This window comes from Calonectris borealis, chromosome 21 (assembly GCF_964195595.1).
Source record: "Calonectris borealis chromosome 21, bCalBor7.hap1.2, whole genome shotgun sequence".
Lineage (NCBI taxonomy): Eukaryota > Metazoa > Chordata > Aves > Procellariiformes > Procellariidae > Calonectris > Calonectris borealis.
In genome coordinates this window covers 516,088-534,173 of record NC_134332.1, presented here as the reverse complement: position 1 = coordinate 534,173, position 18,086 = coordinate 516,088, and the positions used below count along the sequence as shown (strand labels likewise).

The 18,086-nt window shown below is 46.7% G+C and overlaps 1 protein-coding gene across 6 annotated transcripts in view; it reads left to right on the top strand.

The window, feature by feature from the left end:
* Positions 1 to 18,086, top strand: part of RABL6 (RAB, member RAS oncogene family like 6) — a 58,130-nt gene that overhangs the window by 26,304 nt on the left and 13,740 nt on the right. For all 6 annotated transcript variants that reach the window (XM_075170185.1, XM_075170184.1, XM_075170186.1 and 3 more), the window contains 3 exons: positions 4,832 to 4,935; positions 14,306 to 14,664; positions 16,932 to 17,097. In XM_075170185.1, the coding sequence (XP_075026286.1) occupies positions 4,832 to 4,935; positions 14,306 to 14,664; positions 16,932 to 17,097 (629 nt within the window). The remainder of the gene's footprint in view (positions 1 to 4,831; positions 4,936 to 14,305; positions 14,665 to 16,931; positions 17,098 to 18,086) is intronic.

The following is an 18,086-nucleotide window of genomic DNA, read 5'->3' as shown; positions in this document are numbered from 1 at the left end:
GGAGAGCTTGGTGCTGCTCCACAGTAGCTGCTGCTGGGTGGCTCTGGGCGTTTTGCTGCTCCCGGAGACCCGCTGGGAGTCTTGCCTTTGAGTGCACGGGGAGCCAGGGCTGGCCCCACTGGGCCTGATTAACAACCAGTGCAGCATGATGTTAAAATTTGTAGGAAAATCACAGCTAGACTTAATTCCTAAAGGTTCTGTTTATACCTTCAGAGAGACTTACCAGTAACAGGCTCCAGAAAGGAGTCATTTCCCTGGTACTTCGGTGCAAAGCAGGGTTAAAGGCGAGGAATGCTACCAGGTATTAAATGCACATATGATTTAATCAGTCTCAGTTGACTTCGGAGGTGTCTCTGTGTTTCTCAGCCTAGCGTCCCGCAGCTCTCAAGGGGAAGAGGAGTTGTTCAGCTGTGCGCAAGATTCCACGCTGTCCTTTAGTGGAGTTGGTGTTCAGTGCATTGGTTTTAAGTTGCACATTTCTGCGTTCAGCTTACATTCATGCATCTTTCATGAAGAAAGCAGTGGCTGAAATTCATACCCTTGGTATAGAGCACGTTCCCTCTAGCAGCCCGGGCTCTTCAATTATTTATCAGTTCCTTTCCAGGGGAAGGATTGCCAACCCTGAGAATGCAGTTTAACTGTAGGTATTGCTGGTGGCCCACATAATGTGCAAATGTGATCAGGTCAACCAGGCCTTCGGATGCTGTGCTAGAAGGAGACAAAATTCTGCAGGTAGCTGAAATTGCCTTTTCCCAGGAAGCACTTGAAAGTGGCATTCAGCCAAAGCATTGGTCTGTAGCACCTGATTTATTCCCTTCTTTTGGGTCATTGCTAAAAATAAGCTGTTTCTTTAATATTTTAATTCCAGCATGGTAAAATAGAATTTATTTTTTAAGTATTTGGCAGTCCATTATTAGTGATGAATTTTTACAAAATTAAATGCAACACTCTCTCAATTAAATCTAAGTTCTTAATTTAATGTAATCTGTGAAAATTGAAATAAATACAACTCTGGTATATGTCTTGCTGCCAAAGCATGAGGAAAGGCAAACCACTTGTTTAATAAAAGCCATTATCTAAGTGCCTAAGGTAAGCATTGCAGAGCAGTGTCCCTTCTGTCTCTGTTTATTCAGCTAATTTGCTCAGCATTTATTTCACTCATCTTAGGAAACTGAGGACAAAGAAGCAGAAAACTCATTTTTGCTTACACTGTATAAATAACATAAAAGGATGATATCTATTACTTCTAAAATCTTGAATTTCTTGAATCTTGAATTACTGAGGGAGCTGGCAAGCTTGCCGAGCCGCTCTCCATCATTTACCAGCAGTCCTGGTTAACTGGGGAAGTCCCGGACGACTGGAGGCTCGCCAATGTGACACCCATCTACAAGAAGGGCCGGAAGGAGGATCCGGGGAACTACAGGCCGGTCAGCCTGACCTCGGTGCTGGGGAAGATCATGGAGCGGTTGGTTTTGAGGGCGCTCACGAGCCGTGTGCGGGACAATCAGGGGATCAGGCCCAGCCAGCACGGGTTCGTGGAAGGCAGGTCCTGCTTGACCAACCTGATCTTCTATGACCAGGTGAACCGCTAGTGCATGAGGGAAAGGCAGTGGATGTGGTCTACCTGGACTTCAGTAAGGCCTTTGACACTGTCTCCCACAGCGTTCTCCTAGAGAAGCTGGCGGCTCACAGCTCAGACAGGTCCACTCTTCGCTGGGTAAAAAACTGGCTGGACGGCCGAGCCCAGAGAGTTGTGGTCAACGGAGTTAAATCCAGTTGGCGGCCGGTCACGAGCGGTGTTCCCCAGGGCTCAGTTCTGGGGCCGGTCCTGTTCAATATCTTTATCAACGATCTGGACGAGGGGATCGAGTGCTCCCTCAGTCAGTTTGCAGATGACACCAAGCTGGGCGGGATTGTTGATCTGCTGGAGGGTGGGAAGGCTCTGCAGAGGGACCTGGACAGGCTGGATCGATGGGCTGAGGCCAACTGTATGAGGTTCAACAAGGCCAAGTGCCGGGTCCTGCACTTGGGCCACAACAACCCCAGGCAACGCTACAGGCTTGGGGAAGAGTGGCTGGAAAGCTGCCTGGAGGAAAAGGACCTGGGGGTGCTGGTTGACAGCCGGCTGAACATGAGCCAGCAGTGTGCCCAGGTGGCCAAGAAGGCCAACGGCATCCTGGCCTGTATCAGAACTAGTGTGGCCAGCAGGAGCAGGGAGGTGATCATGCCCCTGTACTGGGCACTGGTGAGGCCGCACCTCGAATCCTGTGTTCAGTTTTGGGCCCCTCACCACAAGAAGGACATGGAGGTGCTGGAGCGTGTCCAGAGGAGGGCAATGAAGCTGGTGAAGGGCCTGGAGCACAAGTCTGATGAGGAGTGGCTGAGGGAACTGGGGTGTTCAGTCTGGAGAAGAGGAGGCTGAGGGGAGACCTCATCGCTCTACAACTACCTGAAGGGAGGTTGTAGCGAGGTGGGGGTCGCTCTCTTCTCCCAAGTAACAGCGATAGGACGAGAGGAAATGGCCTCAAGTTGTGCCAAGGGAGGTTTAGATTGGACATTAGGAGAAATTTCTTTACTGAAAGAGTGGTCAGGCCTTGGAACAGGCTGCCCAGGGAAGTGGTGGAGTCACCATCCCTGGAAGTGTTTAAAAGACGTGTAGATGAGGTGCTTAGGGACATGGTGTAGTAGGTATGGTTGTTGGATTGATGGTTGGATTGATGGTGTTGGGTTGATGGTTGGACTCAATGATCTTGGAGGTCTTTTCCAACCTTAAGGATTCTATGATTCTATGAATTCTAAAATCTAGAATTACTTCCAAAATCTTGATTAGTATTCTTCTGTTTAGTGTAGCAAGTTTAAATATGTATAGCATGTTTTGCTGAAACTTTCTCATCTGATACCACAATAAAGAGAATTTGAGTTAACTAATGACTTCATAATTCTTTGTATACATGTTAATTGAAGTTAAGTTTTCATCTGCATAGAGCTTATGAATATGATGAATAAAAATTACCTAGCAAAGGAAATATGGATCACTCCAAACTCTTAACACAATGACAAGGGTAAAAATGAAGAATCTAAATGCCTTGGAAGCAGTAAATTAGCTTAAATGATCATAGAAGCTCTTAAATTTCAAGAAAGACTGTATCTTCCAATAAATTAGCATGTTTAAATGTTATCAACTGCTATGAATCACCTGGTCTTATAATACAAAATAAAAATTACTTAAGCCTTGCTTGCTGCTTTAAGTCATGGTAGAATTTGGTATACATCAGCCTGCCCCATGGAGGGCTGAAGCTGTGCCCTGACTACTCCCCTGGGCGGAGTAGCGTGGTGTGTTTTATAGAAGGCAGATGGGTTACTTGCTCTTTAAATTTGTACACTTTCTTGGTAGCTCCAAAGCTGTCATGTCTATGAAACTGTATTGTCAATAGTATATGCACGTGGAGACTGAACGCCATTGCTTTATACAAATGTTTGTCTTCCCGTAGGGATTTTATTCTGTAAATTATGCAGTAGATTTCCTTTTGTGCTTTTTACTCTAATGGGATCTTTCTGCAGTGAGCATATGTGTTGTCAAACATGGAGTTAACAATTCACCACGGTTATTGACGCTAAACTTCAAAAATATTTGTCATAGTAGAAAGCTTAAATGTATGTTGAGAATAAGGCAGTTATAAAAGCAAACACCTTTGCAGTTTGGAGGAAACCTGGGGTTTCTCTTTTGTCTCCTCCTGTCTGGGTGGTGGTGCAGCTTGGCAGCCCGTGGCACCGGTGGACCCCGCTTTAACGGGCACTGTGCAGCGCCGTGAGTCATCGGACCTGTCTCAGCACAAGCTGTCCCTGCTTCCTGTGCCATCCAGTGTGTAGGCAGTGGGAGAGGGAGGATTGATGCGTTCAGGCACTGAAGATCGTGACTTTTGACTCCAGAATTCGGTGCTTAAACTGACTCGCGTGCCCCTTGCTGAGAGCCTTCCCGGGAGGCAAGCAGGGTGCCAGTGGTGGGAGCCTGGCCATTGCCAGTGCCCAGCTGTGTGACAGCCGGCTGCGTCTGAGCAGAGGGGAAGGGGCTCTGGTGCAGGGATTTGTACCGTGGAGCGAGGCGGTGGCCACAGACAGCTCTGGTCTTGGCCAGGGGATCCTGAATCATGTTTCTGCAGAAACGGATGCTGTGTTAGCTCTGTGGCTCGAGGCCGTCGTTGGAAATGTAGAAAGGGAAGGACTGAATTAAGCTACCCTGTGTTACGTTAGTGAAGCCAACTCACTTTAGTGCACACTTGAAATGGACTGGAGTGTCTGTCCCCCATCTGTGGGGCAGCCGCTGAAGGCAGAGGGACAGTGACTTCTAAATTTTCACTGAGTTGACAGATTGTGCTCACTCATCTACCCTGACAGTAAAAAGAAAATTATTGTGAGGTTTTGCATCAGCTGGGTCCTACTCACAGGGAGACTTCTTTAAAAGGGAAAAAATAAAAGATCAGAATGAATGGGTTGCACAACTGTTCTCCGCAGGAGCTGATACTGTTCTCCAAATGCAACTGGCGATGCTGTGTCTGAAAATCACACATTATTGATTTATGGTTGAGTATAGCTCGCAGAACAAATTACTTTCTTACACACAGACTTTCTGGATTAACATACTTTTGTTACTGCTTCTGCTTCCCTTTGTGCTTCTGTATTTAAACTGAACACTGAGAGGGTCCAAAGCTCCTGTTTAATTCATTGCTGTGGGTACAGTGATGACACAAGATCTTGCTGCACTCTGTGAGCACACAGAGATCTGTTACAATGACCCTTCCTGCTCAGACCCAGCTTGTTTTCCTTTCTTCAGAGGGAGACGTTGCTGCGGCAGCTGGAGACGAATCAGCTGGATATTGATGCAACTTTGGAGGAGCTGTCAGTGCAGCAAGAGACAGAAGATCAAAACTACGAACTGTATGTCATTGAGCCATCTTTTCTAACTGTTTTTTGCAACGTAGGTGTCACATGAATGTTGGGCAGACCCAGCTATGGCATGTGGCCAGACTGAAGGGTCCAGTGAGTGACATTTAGGGTTTCTCTGGATCTTGTAAAATGTCACTTTTAAGCGGCATCACTTGAAGTAAAGCGTGGGGATCCCTATGAAAGGGTCTGGTTCCTACAGGCACGTGATCTATGGGAGGGCAGTGGAGGTGGAGCTGGGCAGCACACCTGGAGGCAGCACATGCTGAAGATCGATAAGTATGTTGCAGCCTCTAATGCTGAAAGGGGATATCTTCCATCTCTCTACTGCTCAGAACACAAGTTGATTCCTCTTCTTCTGGCTATTGCATTCCTATGTATTGTGTGTCTTATGATAGGCAGAAGGTAATAGCAACAACGTTGTTGTCTTTTGTTCCCTTTGAATACTTCTGGACTCCTCAGTGCATTTCTGGTTTGAAATAGTGGCTAGTTCCTGCTGCCTTGTGTTTGTTCAGTGCCCTGTCTGTTTGCTTGCTGCTTGAAATGAGCTTTTGCCAGATTTAGCCCTGCAAAGCCAGTACATCTGTAGTGCAGTGAACAGGAATCTCTTCAGATTTGTATGTTGTTGACAAATGTGTTCCGTGAATTCCCATTGCAAGGTCTTTATTGCAGTAATGTGCAAGCCAGAAAAGTCAACCCCAGAATGAATTGGAAAAAGATTCTTTACAGACAGCCTTATTTGGAAGTTGGAATCAATGATTATGAAATATTCATGCGCAGCCATTTTGACAAGCGTTTTTCAGGCCAAGTTTCAAGTTCTTTAACCTTGGTCAGTGTGTTTTCCTTTGTGAGAGCATTGAAATACCCCATATACACACAAAGCAGTACTCTTTCCAGACTGTTCACCTCGTTCCTTTCCTTAGGGACTGGTTAGTCTCCTCGTCCCTTCAGCAATTCTCTTGATGTCCTTACTCAAAGGACCGGGCTGTGTGGGCTGTGCTGTCAGATTGTTTTCCAGTACTTTCGTTTGTACTGCATCAGTAATGGGAGGATACTTAAAAGAATCAAGAGTTGGCAGAGCTGTTCCAAACTTACACCAGAAGACCTTGCTACTTAGTCACCTCTCACTCTTACACCAGCTTTAGCATTTGCTGGACCCTCACATGTGCCAATTCAGCTCACAAATCCAGCAGAAAACTATCTTCTGCCATACCTACTTCTGGGTTAATCTGAGTTGGGCTGGCTCTGAGAAGCGTCTGCTTAACACCAGAACATAAAGGAAGCAGCAGCAGTATGGGGTCGGCAGAGGTGGAATGGCAAGACCTCCTAGTTCCAGCAATGGATATTAGACTGGATCATCCCATCCAGTGTAACCACACCAATGTGCACCATTTTATAATATTGGTGTGCTTCCACTGCCAGAGAGTACCCAGTTCTGGTTCATGCTCCTGCCGAAATACTGTGGTTACTAAAGAGTATCATTTGTAATGTGGTAGCATCCAGAATCCTAGGGCCAGACTGGTCCCATTGCTCTAGGCACTGTGCAGTAACAAGTCAAAAGGCACGTTCTTGCCTTTTGCAAGCTCAGAGGAACTTGTGGTGCAGTCGGTGGTGGCTAGCATCACCTCAGTAGAAGCCCCTGAATCATCTGCAGAAACTCCAAAGCCAGATAAACATTTGACCCACGTGTCAGTGCCCTGTCGTTATCCAAACCAGCTCGTGAGCACAGGAAGGACAGGAGATGGGGTGTGTGGACCTGAAGATAGATGCCCACCACCTGGCTGGGCAGAGTAGCTGCTCTTCTCCTGCGCTGCAGAGCAGTGTGCTGTAGCAAAATACTGCTGCTCAGCTGCTGGGGAGGGCTTGCACTGCAGGTGGCTAATTACACTATTAGGCTGCATAATTGGCTTAACATGGCATAAGAAATATCTTAGCCATGGTACCTGACAGAAGAGATGTTGCTAAAATGTTAAAAGCAAGACTTTTTCCTAGGATTGTGGTTTAGCAAATAAACTGACATTTTTATGCAGCTGGCCAACTTCTGCTTTCACTTCAGCTACTGCACATTTATGTCTGTGTACTGAGATCAATGTTCTTTGCTTTCAGAAACTAACACTTCTTTATAGAAAGGTCTTTAAAATATTGCTGGATGCTTCCTGCCTTGAGCCACTGATCCCAAAATAAAAGCACTGGACCATGTCATGTCTGAGTACTTTGATCACACTGACTAAAATAGAGTGCTATTTTAGGATTTTTGAGGTTTTTCTCTGCACCCCAGGTAGAAATGAAGAGTCTGTTTGTTTCAGCGGCACCTCTCTGAAACAGATGAGCTGCTGAGGGGTTACTTCGACCCCAGAGCTGAAAATTATACTCGTCCTACGTTCATTTTTCATCCCTGCAGGAGCTCTTCAGGCTCAAGTCCTTTAGCCAAAGTCCCGATTTAAATAAATAACCACACTCATCTGGCAGGGACCTCGGGTTTAGATAAAGTTCCGATTCTTAGTTCAGCTTAGGCTGGTGAACAGAGTATCTGTGGACACGACGACAGTGGTGGGAATTAGAGCTTGCAATTGTGAGGCAGGTCTGCAGTGCTCGTTAGTAGGGCTTGGGAACGTCCTTGCACCCATACTTGTCAGATGCCCATAATTTTGGGATTATCATGTTTAACATGCTAATGCGGTGGATGTCAAAATGAGCACCTGGTGCATTGTCCTCTGACACTTGCCTTGTTACATGCAGCACGTGCGTTGGTGCAGTGTGACCTGTTGACTCTTGGCAAATGTGAAGGCCTTGCGTTGGTTGCTTCGATTTAGGCAGTACTCGGAGTTCTGCTGTCGGTCAGCACGAATTGCGCAGCAAGGGGAGGTGTCCGCAGGCACTTGGGGCTGCAGGCCATGGTGTGGCTGCTGCAGCACCTCCTCCGAGGCGATTCCTGCTCTCCTGCCATAAAATCAGGCCATGGAGCAAGGCGGGGTGACAGTGCTAGGACATCTCAGTTATTTCATTCACGCACGTCTAGTAGCTGCTCTGTCACAATGACCGATGCTAAATTTGGATCAGAGAACAGAAAGAGAACAAGAACTCTTCCTCCTGCTGTGGCTGGGTACCCGAGGACAAAACGTCATTGCTCCGAAATGTGGATCCCAGAGAAAACACGAGGTGGCACACAACGCTGCCTCATCCACCTTACGTAAGCCATCCCTTGGCAGCCGCTGGCTGGGCTTTGCCTGTGGAAGACACATTTAGATGCTTCCAGCTCTTTCCCTGTGCTTAGGCTCCTCTCTGCCTGCCACACCTCTTCCTCTGGTACTTTCCCTGTGGTTTCTCAGATTTTACATTTTCAATGCTGCTAAAAACACATTTCAGCCCTTTTTGAGTTCCTGAATTCTTATTAAACAAACAGGAATGACTTTTTTTACTCTGTTCTGAATTTTTACCTAATTTGCTCAATTTTTCCATCTTCAATTGTACCCAACTTATCTTCTGTCACAAGGAAAACTTTTTATGTTCAGCGTGCTTGATCCCTCACTGAATGGTGCACATGGAGAAATAGTTTTTGGGAAATTGTGGAAGCTCTTCCTGCATATTCATTTTTTTCAGGAATAAATTGCTGGTGGAAACATTTGCAAAAGTTAATAAGAAGCAGATTTAATGTATGGTTTTCATCAGTTTTTATGTTTGGCTGCATTTTTTCTAGTATTACGCTTTTTTAATATCAAAAGACAAAATTAATTTCAAGGTTTAAGTAATCAACTCTCTTTGAATTAACTTTTTTTTTTCCTAGGGATTGATATAAGTTATTCAAAAGGAATACTTAAGTTATTCTTTGTGAGATATCCCATCTTCTTTCACAGTCAGTTTTGAGAAGCTTCAGGAAATTGTCATCTATAAACCACGGTGTGGTTGTTTGATCTGTAAGCGCTCGAAGTCCAACTTCTTCACAGGAATTGTTCATAAGAAATGAATTTTCAGATTATTTACTCCTTGCATTTAAGAGCTCTTATGCAAACAGTTAGTCAAACTTTGTAAAAATATTTTCAAAGCAGTTGAACTTCAGATTATCTGAGATACTGTATGATCCAAGCTACAACTTCTGCACCAACAGGACCTGTCCCAGGTTTGTAATGTGACGGAAGTCCTTCTGGGTCCTTTCCCAGCAGCGCCGTACGGCTGTCATCTGCATTGTCAGGGGATCCTGGATAGCCAGGTGCTACTGTCCAGCTATGGAAGATGATGGACCAGTGACTGCAGAAAGGCGCTTGCGCTCTCCTGATGAGGTCTCTTCTTTTGGGAGACACGGTCCCTGCATTAGACAGCGTTATTCACTACAAAGTCATTGATTGGGTTTTTGGGTTTTATTTGCTTGTTTGTTTTTTCCACATTGAGCACAGCTCGTAATTTTGTGAAGACCGTGGTGCTGAGTGACACCAGTACTGTCTGGCAGGAGGACCTGGTGCTCGAGCTGTTCTCCCATATCTTCAGCTATATTGAAGTACAGGTCCGGAATCACACCGCCTAAAGGCTGAATTCCCAGTTAGGAAAGTAAACCACTTTTGCTTTCTCTTCCCCTTGCCCCACCGTTATCGTTTCTGCTTGCTGTGAGTCACTGTTGCCATCAGGCAGATCAGGAGCCGGTGTGCACTGGATGGGACTTTAGGTCATGTTTTTGTGTGGGGCTGCATTAAGAATTAATCGCAACTAACCCTATCATCATCAATCTTGCTAGAGAAGTGGAGAACGTAGAGCGTGTCCTGTATGTTGTGGAGGGGGGGTTATCCTGCTGCATCCATTTTGTGTTGAGTGGAAAACATGAGGAGATCTTGGGGAGGGGCTGTACGCTCCAAGGCCTGGGCGCCAGGGTTCAACCCTGCTTGGCAATTGATTTCACATTCAGGGACTTGGGCTTAGGGGGGAATCAGTTTTAGTACCTTTAATGAGCCCAAAACAAACGTGGAAATCTAACCCTCGATAACCCCAGTTAAATTGCTGTCACACGGCCTCTTAATCTTCATTTTCACAATTAATAAAATAACCCAAAACATTTCTTGCTACATGAAATGCATTTGAAGAATTGATCACAGCATGTTAGAACCAGGAACCAAAAAGCTTCAGGCTGCTCCCGTCTTCAATAGTAAATGAACATGAGCGCTGACAATTTCAGGAACACTGAGGCTAACAAGTCCTTTTGTGCTTTTTTTTGTTTGCTCTGGGAGCAGAGCAACAGTAACCTCAGGCCCTGATGAATCTTTGTTCCCACAGAGCATGTTCATCTTTAAAATTGCATCAAATTCTCCTCTTGTGAGCAGGTCCAACTGACAGTGGTTTTGAGGGGGGTTTTGAGGATGTGGACTTGGTACTTGGTCTGAAATGGAAGGATTGAAAGGCAAACAAGGAGCCTGCATGGGTGAGGACAGATAACCCATCTGGACTTGCGTGGCACATTTGCTATCTCTGTATCCCAACTGAACAAGTGTACTCAGGTCACAGCATGAGTTCATCTTGTGCTTTAATAGGACCTGGTCCACTACACCTGGTGTGGACATGAAGCTGCTTGTTTCACAGTGAGACTTTGAGTGAGTCCTTTTGCAAAGGACTGACAAAAAGGATAGAACAAGGAACGCAGTGGCCAGATTGTATAGAATATGAGAAAAAACAGACACGTGGCAGGTTTGGCCGGTGTGTTCCCAAAACAGCCACGCTTGGGCCTCTGAAGAGTGTGTATAAAGCCAGAGAAAGCATTCATGCATTATGTAGTATTTTCGAAGTGTGGAGGATGCTTAGACACCTCCACCCTGGAAATTACTGAGAGCTTGCTGGCAGCGTTTTCGTGTATGCTGTTTTTCCACCCACCTCTTTCACGGAAGAAGATATGAATATGAAAGCTCAGCAGAGCTGGTTTATGCAGCCCATATAAAACCAGTATCAAACCATCCTTATTTCCCCGGTGTCATGGCACACAGCACAGAGCTTGGCCCACGTGTCTGGTTGGAGATGAGGAAGGTGACACGAAGCACACGTGCCACAACTCTCCTTGGTGCTGTGCTGGGGTAAGAGCCTGTGTCGTGCGGTCCCCAAATAACCATTGTATCTTTCTACTAAAAATAACTTGCTGTCTCTTGTTCCTGTGCCCTTCACATAATGTAGGTGAGCAAGGCATAGGAGCACAGGTGCAGAAGAAGCCTGCATGTGTGTTAGTCTCCAGACTAGCTGAGCTGGAGGGAAGGATGACACTCTTTATACTTCAGTTATGTCGCATTTTTTCCCTCCAGCTCTTAAAATTCATGTGTTTCTGCAGGAGAAACAGGTGGTAGTCGCAGCCCTCCTTCCCTCTGGAGCTGGCTGCTTGCCCAGAACAAAGCAGGTTGTTTCCAAAACGAGCAGCTTTGGTAGTACAAAGTACAGTAAATCTTCAAATATCCTGATATTGTAAAGAGTGTCCTGCGCTTTGTTGGGTCCAGCTTTAAGTACTCTTTGAGCTTCATATTCTGTATCCTAAAATGACTATATACGTACTTTGTATATACTTAATACAGGATCCTTGTGCCTTAGTCTTCAGTGTGCAATCATCTTATCCCACCTGAGTCACCCCTTGCCTCGATAGTGGGACCCAGCATCCTGATCAGAGACTCAGAGGTTCAGTTCTGTTTTCATGTAGCGTTGGTGATTTAGGTGCTCGCATAGGCAGTCAGGGAGCTCAGCTCAGCCAGGAGAGCAAGCAGTGCTGGCATCAGTATCTTGGATGCTGGATGCAGCCGTGACCAAGCTTGCAGGCCTTCCAGCCAGGATCGCTGTTGCTATAAACAGGAACAGGGGTGCATGTAGATCAGCTGAGATTAATCTCTCTTCACAGTTGGGAGGCAGGAGTCTTTAACCCTGAGTAGGGCTTGGGAGGAGGAGGAATGAGTACCACAAAGCAGAGCTATTCAGCCATCCTGTCTTTGGCTCGCTGGGAGCCCTGAATCAAAGGTCAGAGGGGAGGGATGACAGAATTTAGCACTCAGTGCTTCTGGCGTGGATCTGCGGAGCTGCACGTCCTGTGCAGGCAAGTCTCGTGGATAGCTTTTCAGGCCACGTGGCATTGTGGATTCAGAGCATTCGCTTTGTTGGACAAGGGCTGAATTGCAGGTGCCCTTGGTTTATCTTTCCCTCACACAGATGCCTTGCATAGTCTACCTTGAGGAATGCTGAATTGCATGTATGGTGACCCGCTCCGCAAGAGAGGAGTGATGCGCCATTGCTTGGCCCTGCAGTGCAATGCAGAGGGGCCCTGAAAATACACTGTTAGATTCTTGCGGTCCTTCCAAACAAACCTGACGCAGTCTCTGCAGAGCTCAGTGCAAGAGTTGAACCCCTTTATGTTTTCTCTTTGATGCATGACAAATCCATGCATCGTTGTCAGTGGAAGGTGTTGTCGCACAGCTCACCCCAGCTACTAGTCCCCTGGGAGGGAGGATGCTGGAATGGATGCTCTGTCTCATGCTCTGATCTCAGCTCTGCTGGGAGCCAGTCTGCTGGATGGAATAAGCATAAAAGCCTTGCCCCACGTCCTGGTGGAAGCATCAGTGAGGCTACCACAGTGTAGCACTAATTTAGGTGCCTTGACAGTGGTCTCAGGGGACAGGCAGTAGACAGCCGTGTGACAGCCAGGCTCCTTTTCTGCTCCTCCCAGGCAGCATTGCGTTTGCAGCCTTTAGTCTGGTCTTCTGGAATGACTGAGGCGAGTCTTTCCTAGCCATTTGGTGAACTTGGAGCAAGAACGCTTTTTCCTAGCCCTTGAGCAGATTACTATTTCCTTTGTACTGTTGTATTTCTTCCCATTTCTGTTTTTCAGGATCATCTGGTTCTTTCTGTATCTTGTCCCTGTTCTCCTCTCTGTTGATGCTGCCTCCCAACTTGCAACCTCATGAGCATTTCCCTGGTCTCTGTGCCGCTTCATTGAAATGCTGAAGTATATCTCAAGGATAATCCCTGAGGAGCTCTACCAAGGATTTCTCTCCTAACTAATACTGCTTTTTAGCGCTACCCTTTATCTCCCCTTCAGCCAGTTCGTTAGTTAGGAAGGATGCTGGTTTTCCAATTCAAGTAACAGCTTCCTGGGGTGGTTGTTCTCTAGGGCTCCAGACACTGCTGGTCACAAAGTATATTAGTTTATTCCTTAAAAGTATATCAGGTTGCTTCTTAAAATAGGAAATGATAACTCAAGGGGGTTTAGAGTCTTTTAGGCCCTGCTGTTTGCTTTCTGCTTAGCAGTCATTCCAGTGAAGGTGTCTGTCTGGCTCAAGTCCCTGAAGGACAAGGTCATGCTCTGTATGGGAGAGGAGTCTGTTTTGACATGCTCATGTCATCTGTTTTGACATGCTCAACCAAGTCTGTCTGTCTTGTGGAAGCAGTTGAACCCAGAGCCTCTGTGGACGAGTTCATTAGGCTTAATGAAATAAGAGGCGAGACTGTGACATGCGCTGGATTTTATACATGATACTTCGCTTTGGGTGTCCTCTTTATATCTCTCAGATGTACAGTATGTAGCAGATCTTATTTTGAGACCATTTCATAGTAAAAGCCTGGCTTTCTGTTAGTGTTTCTTTGTATAGAGCTTGTGAAAAGACTGCCAACCAAACGGGCTGCTGAAGGAGGCTGCAGCAGGGTCGGGCTTGGTTTTCTTTTTGAAAAGGATAGAGCATTTCACCCTCTCTAGCGGTACAGGCTTTGTTGCTCTTCTAGTCAGGAATCCAGCCAGGACCACAACTGGCTTCAGAGCTTCTGCTGCTTGGCTTCCCTGCCTCCCACACAGAGGGGGAGTGTGTATAGGGGGAGAGACTGCCTGTATATCTGCACATTGTGAGAAGGATAATTGCAATCAGTCCTCTGTGACCCCTCTGGATAGCTCTTTTCTTTTGATGTTCAAGGATTCTCCTCTCCATTCTTGGCTGAAGGAAGAGGTTTTTATAGCATGTGAGTTTTCTTGAACGCTCTGATCTCTTCTGCTGAATCTAAAAATGTACCATTCCTGTAATGCTTACTCCCTTAGAGACATATGTCCAAGAACTAACTTAAGGTTGTGTTTCAAGCCCTGGCATGCTGTTATAGGCTGTCTATCCAGGGAGTTCCCAGCAGCATTGCAAATGTAGGTTTCATCCTGCAGTGCAAAGCAGGTTGGGATTCTCCACACCTCGATGCAGATCGGGTGAGTTTAGCTCCCGTGGGTGAACCAGATTTATTGTGGCCCAGGGAATCGCAGCATCACCAAAAGCAGACCTGTGCCCTCCCAGCTCAGCACATAGCCAAAGCAGCCCAGCATCGTGCTCGGTGCTCTGTTGAGCATGTTTTCTCCATTCCTTATATTTGCAATTTATCTTCCCTGCAGCTTCCTTGAAATGATGGAAGCCCGAAGTCGAGGACACACGTCGCCACTAACAACTAACGGACAAAGCCCTTCCTCTGGCTCCCAGTCACCCATAGTACCTCCGAGCTCCACATCAACAGGCAGCTCCAGCCCTGGCACCCCGCAGCCGCCGCAGCCACTTTCCACAAGCTCCACCATCTCTCCTGACCCCCCCCCATCTTTTTCACCAGTGCCTGCACCCGAGGCCCAGCAACCGCACGCGCCTCCGCCAGCTACAGCCTCCCCAGCACCTCCGGCTGCAGTCCCGCCACCGAAACGCAGCATTATTTCACGTCTGTTTGGGACGTCTCCTGTGTCAGACCCCTCTCCTCCCCAGCCAGGTAGGTGCTGGAGTGCAGTGTCTAGGCAGGGTGTCACCCGTGGGCGTTTCTCAGTTTTCCTTTCATTTTTTCCCTGCGAGAGGCTGAGCAGACAGGCATCTGAAGACCACAGGCCCCCCGAGTGTGTGCAGCCTGTGTCCAGGGAGAGCTGCGCTGTCACACTCTTATTTTTCTCCCGATTGGCATTTTGGTTTGTCTCTGTGCTGGGCTTGGATGGGGACCGTGTCCAGCCACCTGGGTGGTGGCTGTAGCGTGCTTCAGGAGGAAGGTACTGAACACACAGGGGACACTAATAAAATAACTGTCAGCTTCTTACCAAGAGCACATATGCCTCTTGAATAGCAAGAAAAATTGTTAAAGAAGCTATTTGAAGCTCTGTCTTCACAAAACTCTGGCAGCTCGAAGGGGCTCCTGTGTGTTAACGGAGAACAGCGGAGTGCTGGTTTTAAAGGTTAGTCAGCCAGAAATGATCACGTAAGTTCAGGCTCTGCAGCAGATTCCCCTCCAGGGAAATACACTCCTTCAGAGATGGTCTGAGGAGGAGGGCAGCCTGCCTTGACTTCTTCCTTAGCGCTAGGACACAATGGAGCAGAGCAGCACAGCGTTCGGTCCAAACCCCTGCCGGACGAAGTTCCAGGGCAGAAGCGTCGAGGGTTTTGTTGCATGTACTTCTACTGATCTGGACCTTAATTTGCCTGTCACATTCACTTTGTTTGCGAAGCTAACTGGAGCTGCAGAGCTGGCACTGCCTAAAAATCATTAGCATGACATGGTTTGAATCACCCTTTGGAAATACCCTCCCTCTCAAACTGTCAATCCCTAGAGCTCACAGTACTCTTGAGACACCCACAGAAAGAAAGGAGGAGGTGCTGGGAACACGGTTTGCAGTTTCAGGCATTGAAATCTTTCAGTTTTAGATCTGCACACAATGTTCTGCATCCTGAATCTGTTACCAGGTATGACACAGTACACCCGTTTCAGTTTGTTTATGACTCTTCCTACCCAGAAAAAAAACAAATAAACAAGGAGGAGCAAATGTTAGAAATCCCTTGTCAGTAAAAAAGCCTTTGTCATATTGATATGTAGAAAAAAGACAAGTGGTCTGCTACCAGTGTTACAATCTTTGGGATTTGGGGTTTTTTCTTCTTTTTTTTTTAAATCTATTACTTAGCTTGAGAACTGTTTTAGGCTTGTGGCCTGCAGTCCTGGTATCTCAAGGGTGCTTTTTAGGAGGGTTGCAAAAGGCAGCTAGAAAAAGCTGATCTGTCAGTGTTATTAGGTTTATGTAGCATGCCAAGGGTCTGCACCTCTACTGGAACATATCTAGGGACTAGCTCATTGGAAAGCAGTTGAAAAATCACTGTCACAAAGTAATACTTGTTTTTTATGGGAACTGCTATTTAAACTTTCCCTTGAAGTCTTGCAATAGTGATTCTTTTGGCTGTGTTTTTTCTTACACCAACGCTACTCTATGGCATTAGTAATAGTGTTATTTGTATGCAAAAGTGATCTGAAAGCTATACTAGTAGAGCAAAATCTAGAAAAAAATACATAAATCTTGTTCACCCAAAAGAAAAGAGCCTAGATGTGAAGTGCAGTCCGGGCAAAAGAAAAAGGTTGAATATTGCAAATTCTGAAAAGGTTAATCACTTTAGGCTTCTTGATTGTGCTAATTTCATGAGATTTCATCCTGATATCTTGAAGATGAGTAATGATGTCTCTACAAATAAGCTATATTAAAGCAAGTGTCTATTTGCAGTAGCTCTTGAGCTTTTGGTTACACAGGGCCTCTAAAAGCACCATGTGAAAAATCCTGCCTTTGACAGTTACAGTTGAAAAAACAAGAGGAGGTGAGTGGGTGAACTGAACAGCCTGGAAAAGGTGAGAGAATAATGAAGGGGCATCACGCAGGAGCGGTGCGTACAGCATAGGTATGAAATCTGGCTGTGGTATAGTCAGTCACTGTAGCGTTCACTGTAGAGCAGAGTCAGCTACCATGTTAGAGAGTTTTTCAGACTGTTGAAGAGCCTGGGTTGGCCTGGTGCATCTTAAACCGCGGCAGCCATGTGTGGTCTGTGAATGCCTTCATGCAAGATTCTGAACTGGTTTGAGTATCCTGTTCATAACCTTCCTCCTCCCTTGCTCTGTAGCTGAGGTCCCACTTCGTGGCTGCTGCCTGTGTGCTGAGCAGGATAGATCTGTAAAAAACAAATTTCTGTCCTGCTTATGGTGAACGCTGCGCTTTACAACTACTGTTGCTAATGCAGATCCTGCTGCTGCCACTCCTCCTTCCCACCCTGAAGCCCCTGCAAAAGTACAGAGTGTAGAGGACTTTGTTCCCGATGACAGCCTGGACCACAGCTTTCTAGAAGACCCAGCCCCACAGAAGGACAAAGGGAAACTGCAGACTAAGCACCGTGTCGATAGTGAAAGGTAAGGAAAGGGGGATGGAGGGAGGGGGAGACAGGGATATATCTGGATGTGCAGTCTGAATGATGGCTCAGGCCTGGCTAACCTGTTGCAACTCTTCAGAAAGTGATTGCAGAGCAATTAGCTGCCCCTAAGCCTTTCTGGCTGTGGTACAGTCAGTCGTAGCATTCATTGTCTCCCATGTAATGATACATGCTGCTCCCTGGGAATGAGGAACAGCAGTAAAAGCTAGTTATCACCTTCTGGTTTTGCTGTCTTGCTTTCATGCTCAGTGTTAAACCACTGGGTTGCTTTGGGTCAGGAAGCGATTTCTCTTCTGGCCAAATGTGCTGAAACATTTGAGATATTTTCCTTCTGGAACACAGTGCACTTTGCAGGAATATTATGTTTTGCCTGAGGAATACTTTCCTGCTGCAGAGGCCCAAAGCATGGCCAGGCTCCTTCGTGGCCTGGTACTGCCATTCCTGAGGCATTATAAAGGGGTTTGTGTTTGTTGGAGCACACCTGGGGGCACTCCATGGCTCGGTGGGATTCTGGAAGTAAGAATGGAGAGGGTTGTGCTCCCTTGGGAGTGTCACTGCGTGCTTGCCTGCAGATTCCAGAAAAGTCTTAGGGGGTGCCTTTCTTTTTCTGTGTCCATTTCTAATGTTCCTTTCCAGCATTTTCTCTCTAAATTGGAGAGGTATGGATTTGATGGACGGACTGTTCAGTGGATGTGGAAGTGGCTGGATGGTCACATCCAGAGGGTAGTAGTCAACGGCTCAATGTCCGGATGGAGATCAGTGACAAGTGGTGTCCCACAGGAATCCGTATTGGGACCAGTACTGTTTAATATCTTCATCAATGACATAGACAGTGGGATTGAGTACACCCTCAGCAAATTTGCAGATGACTCCAAGCTGAGCAGTGTGGTCGACACGCCTGAGGGACGGGATGCCATCCAGAGGGACCTGGACAAGCTCAAGAAGTGGGCCTCTGTGAACCTCATGAGG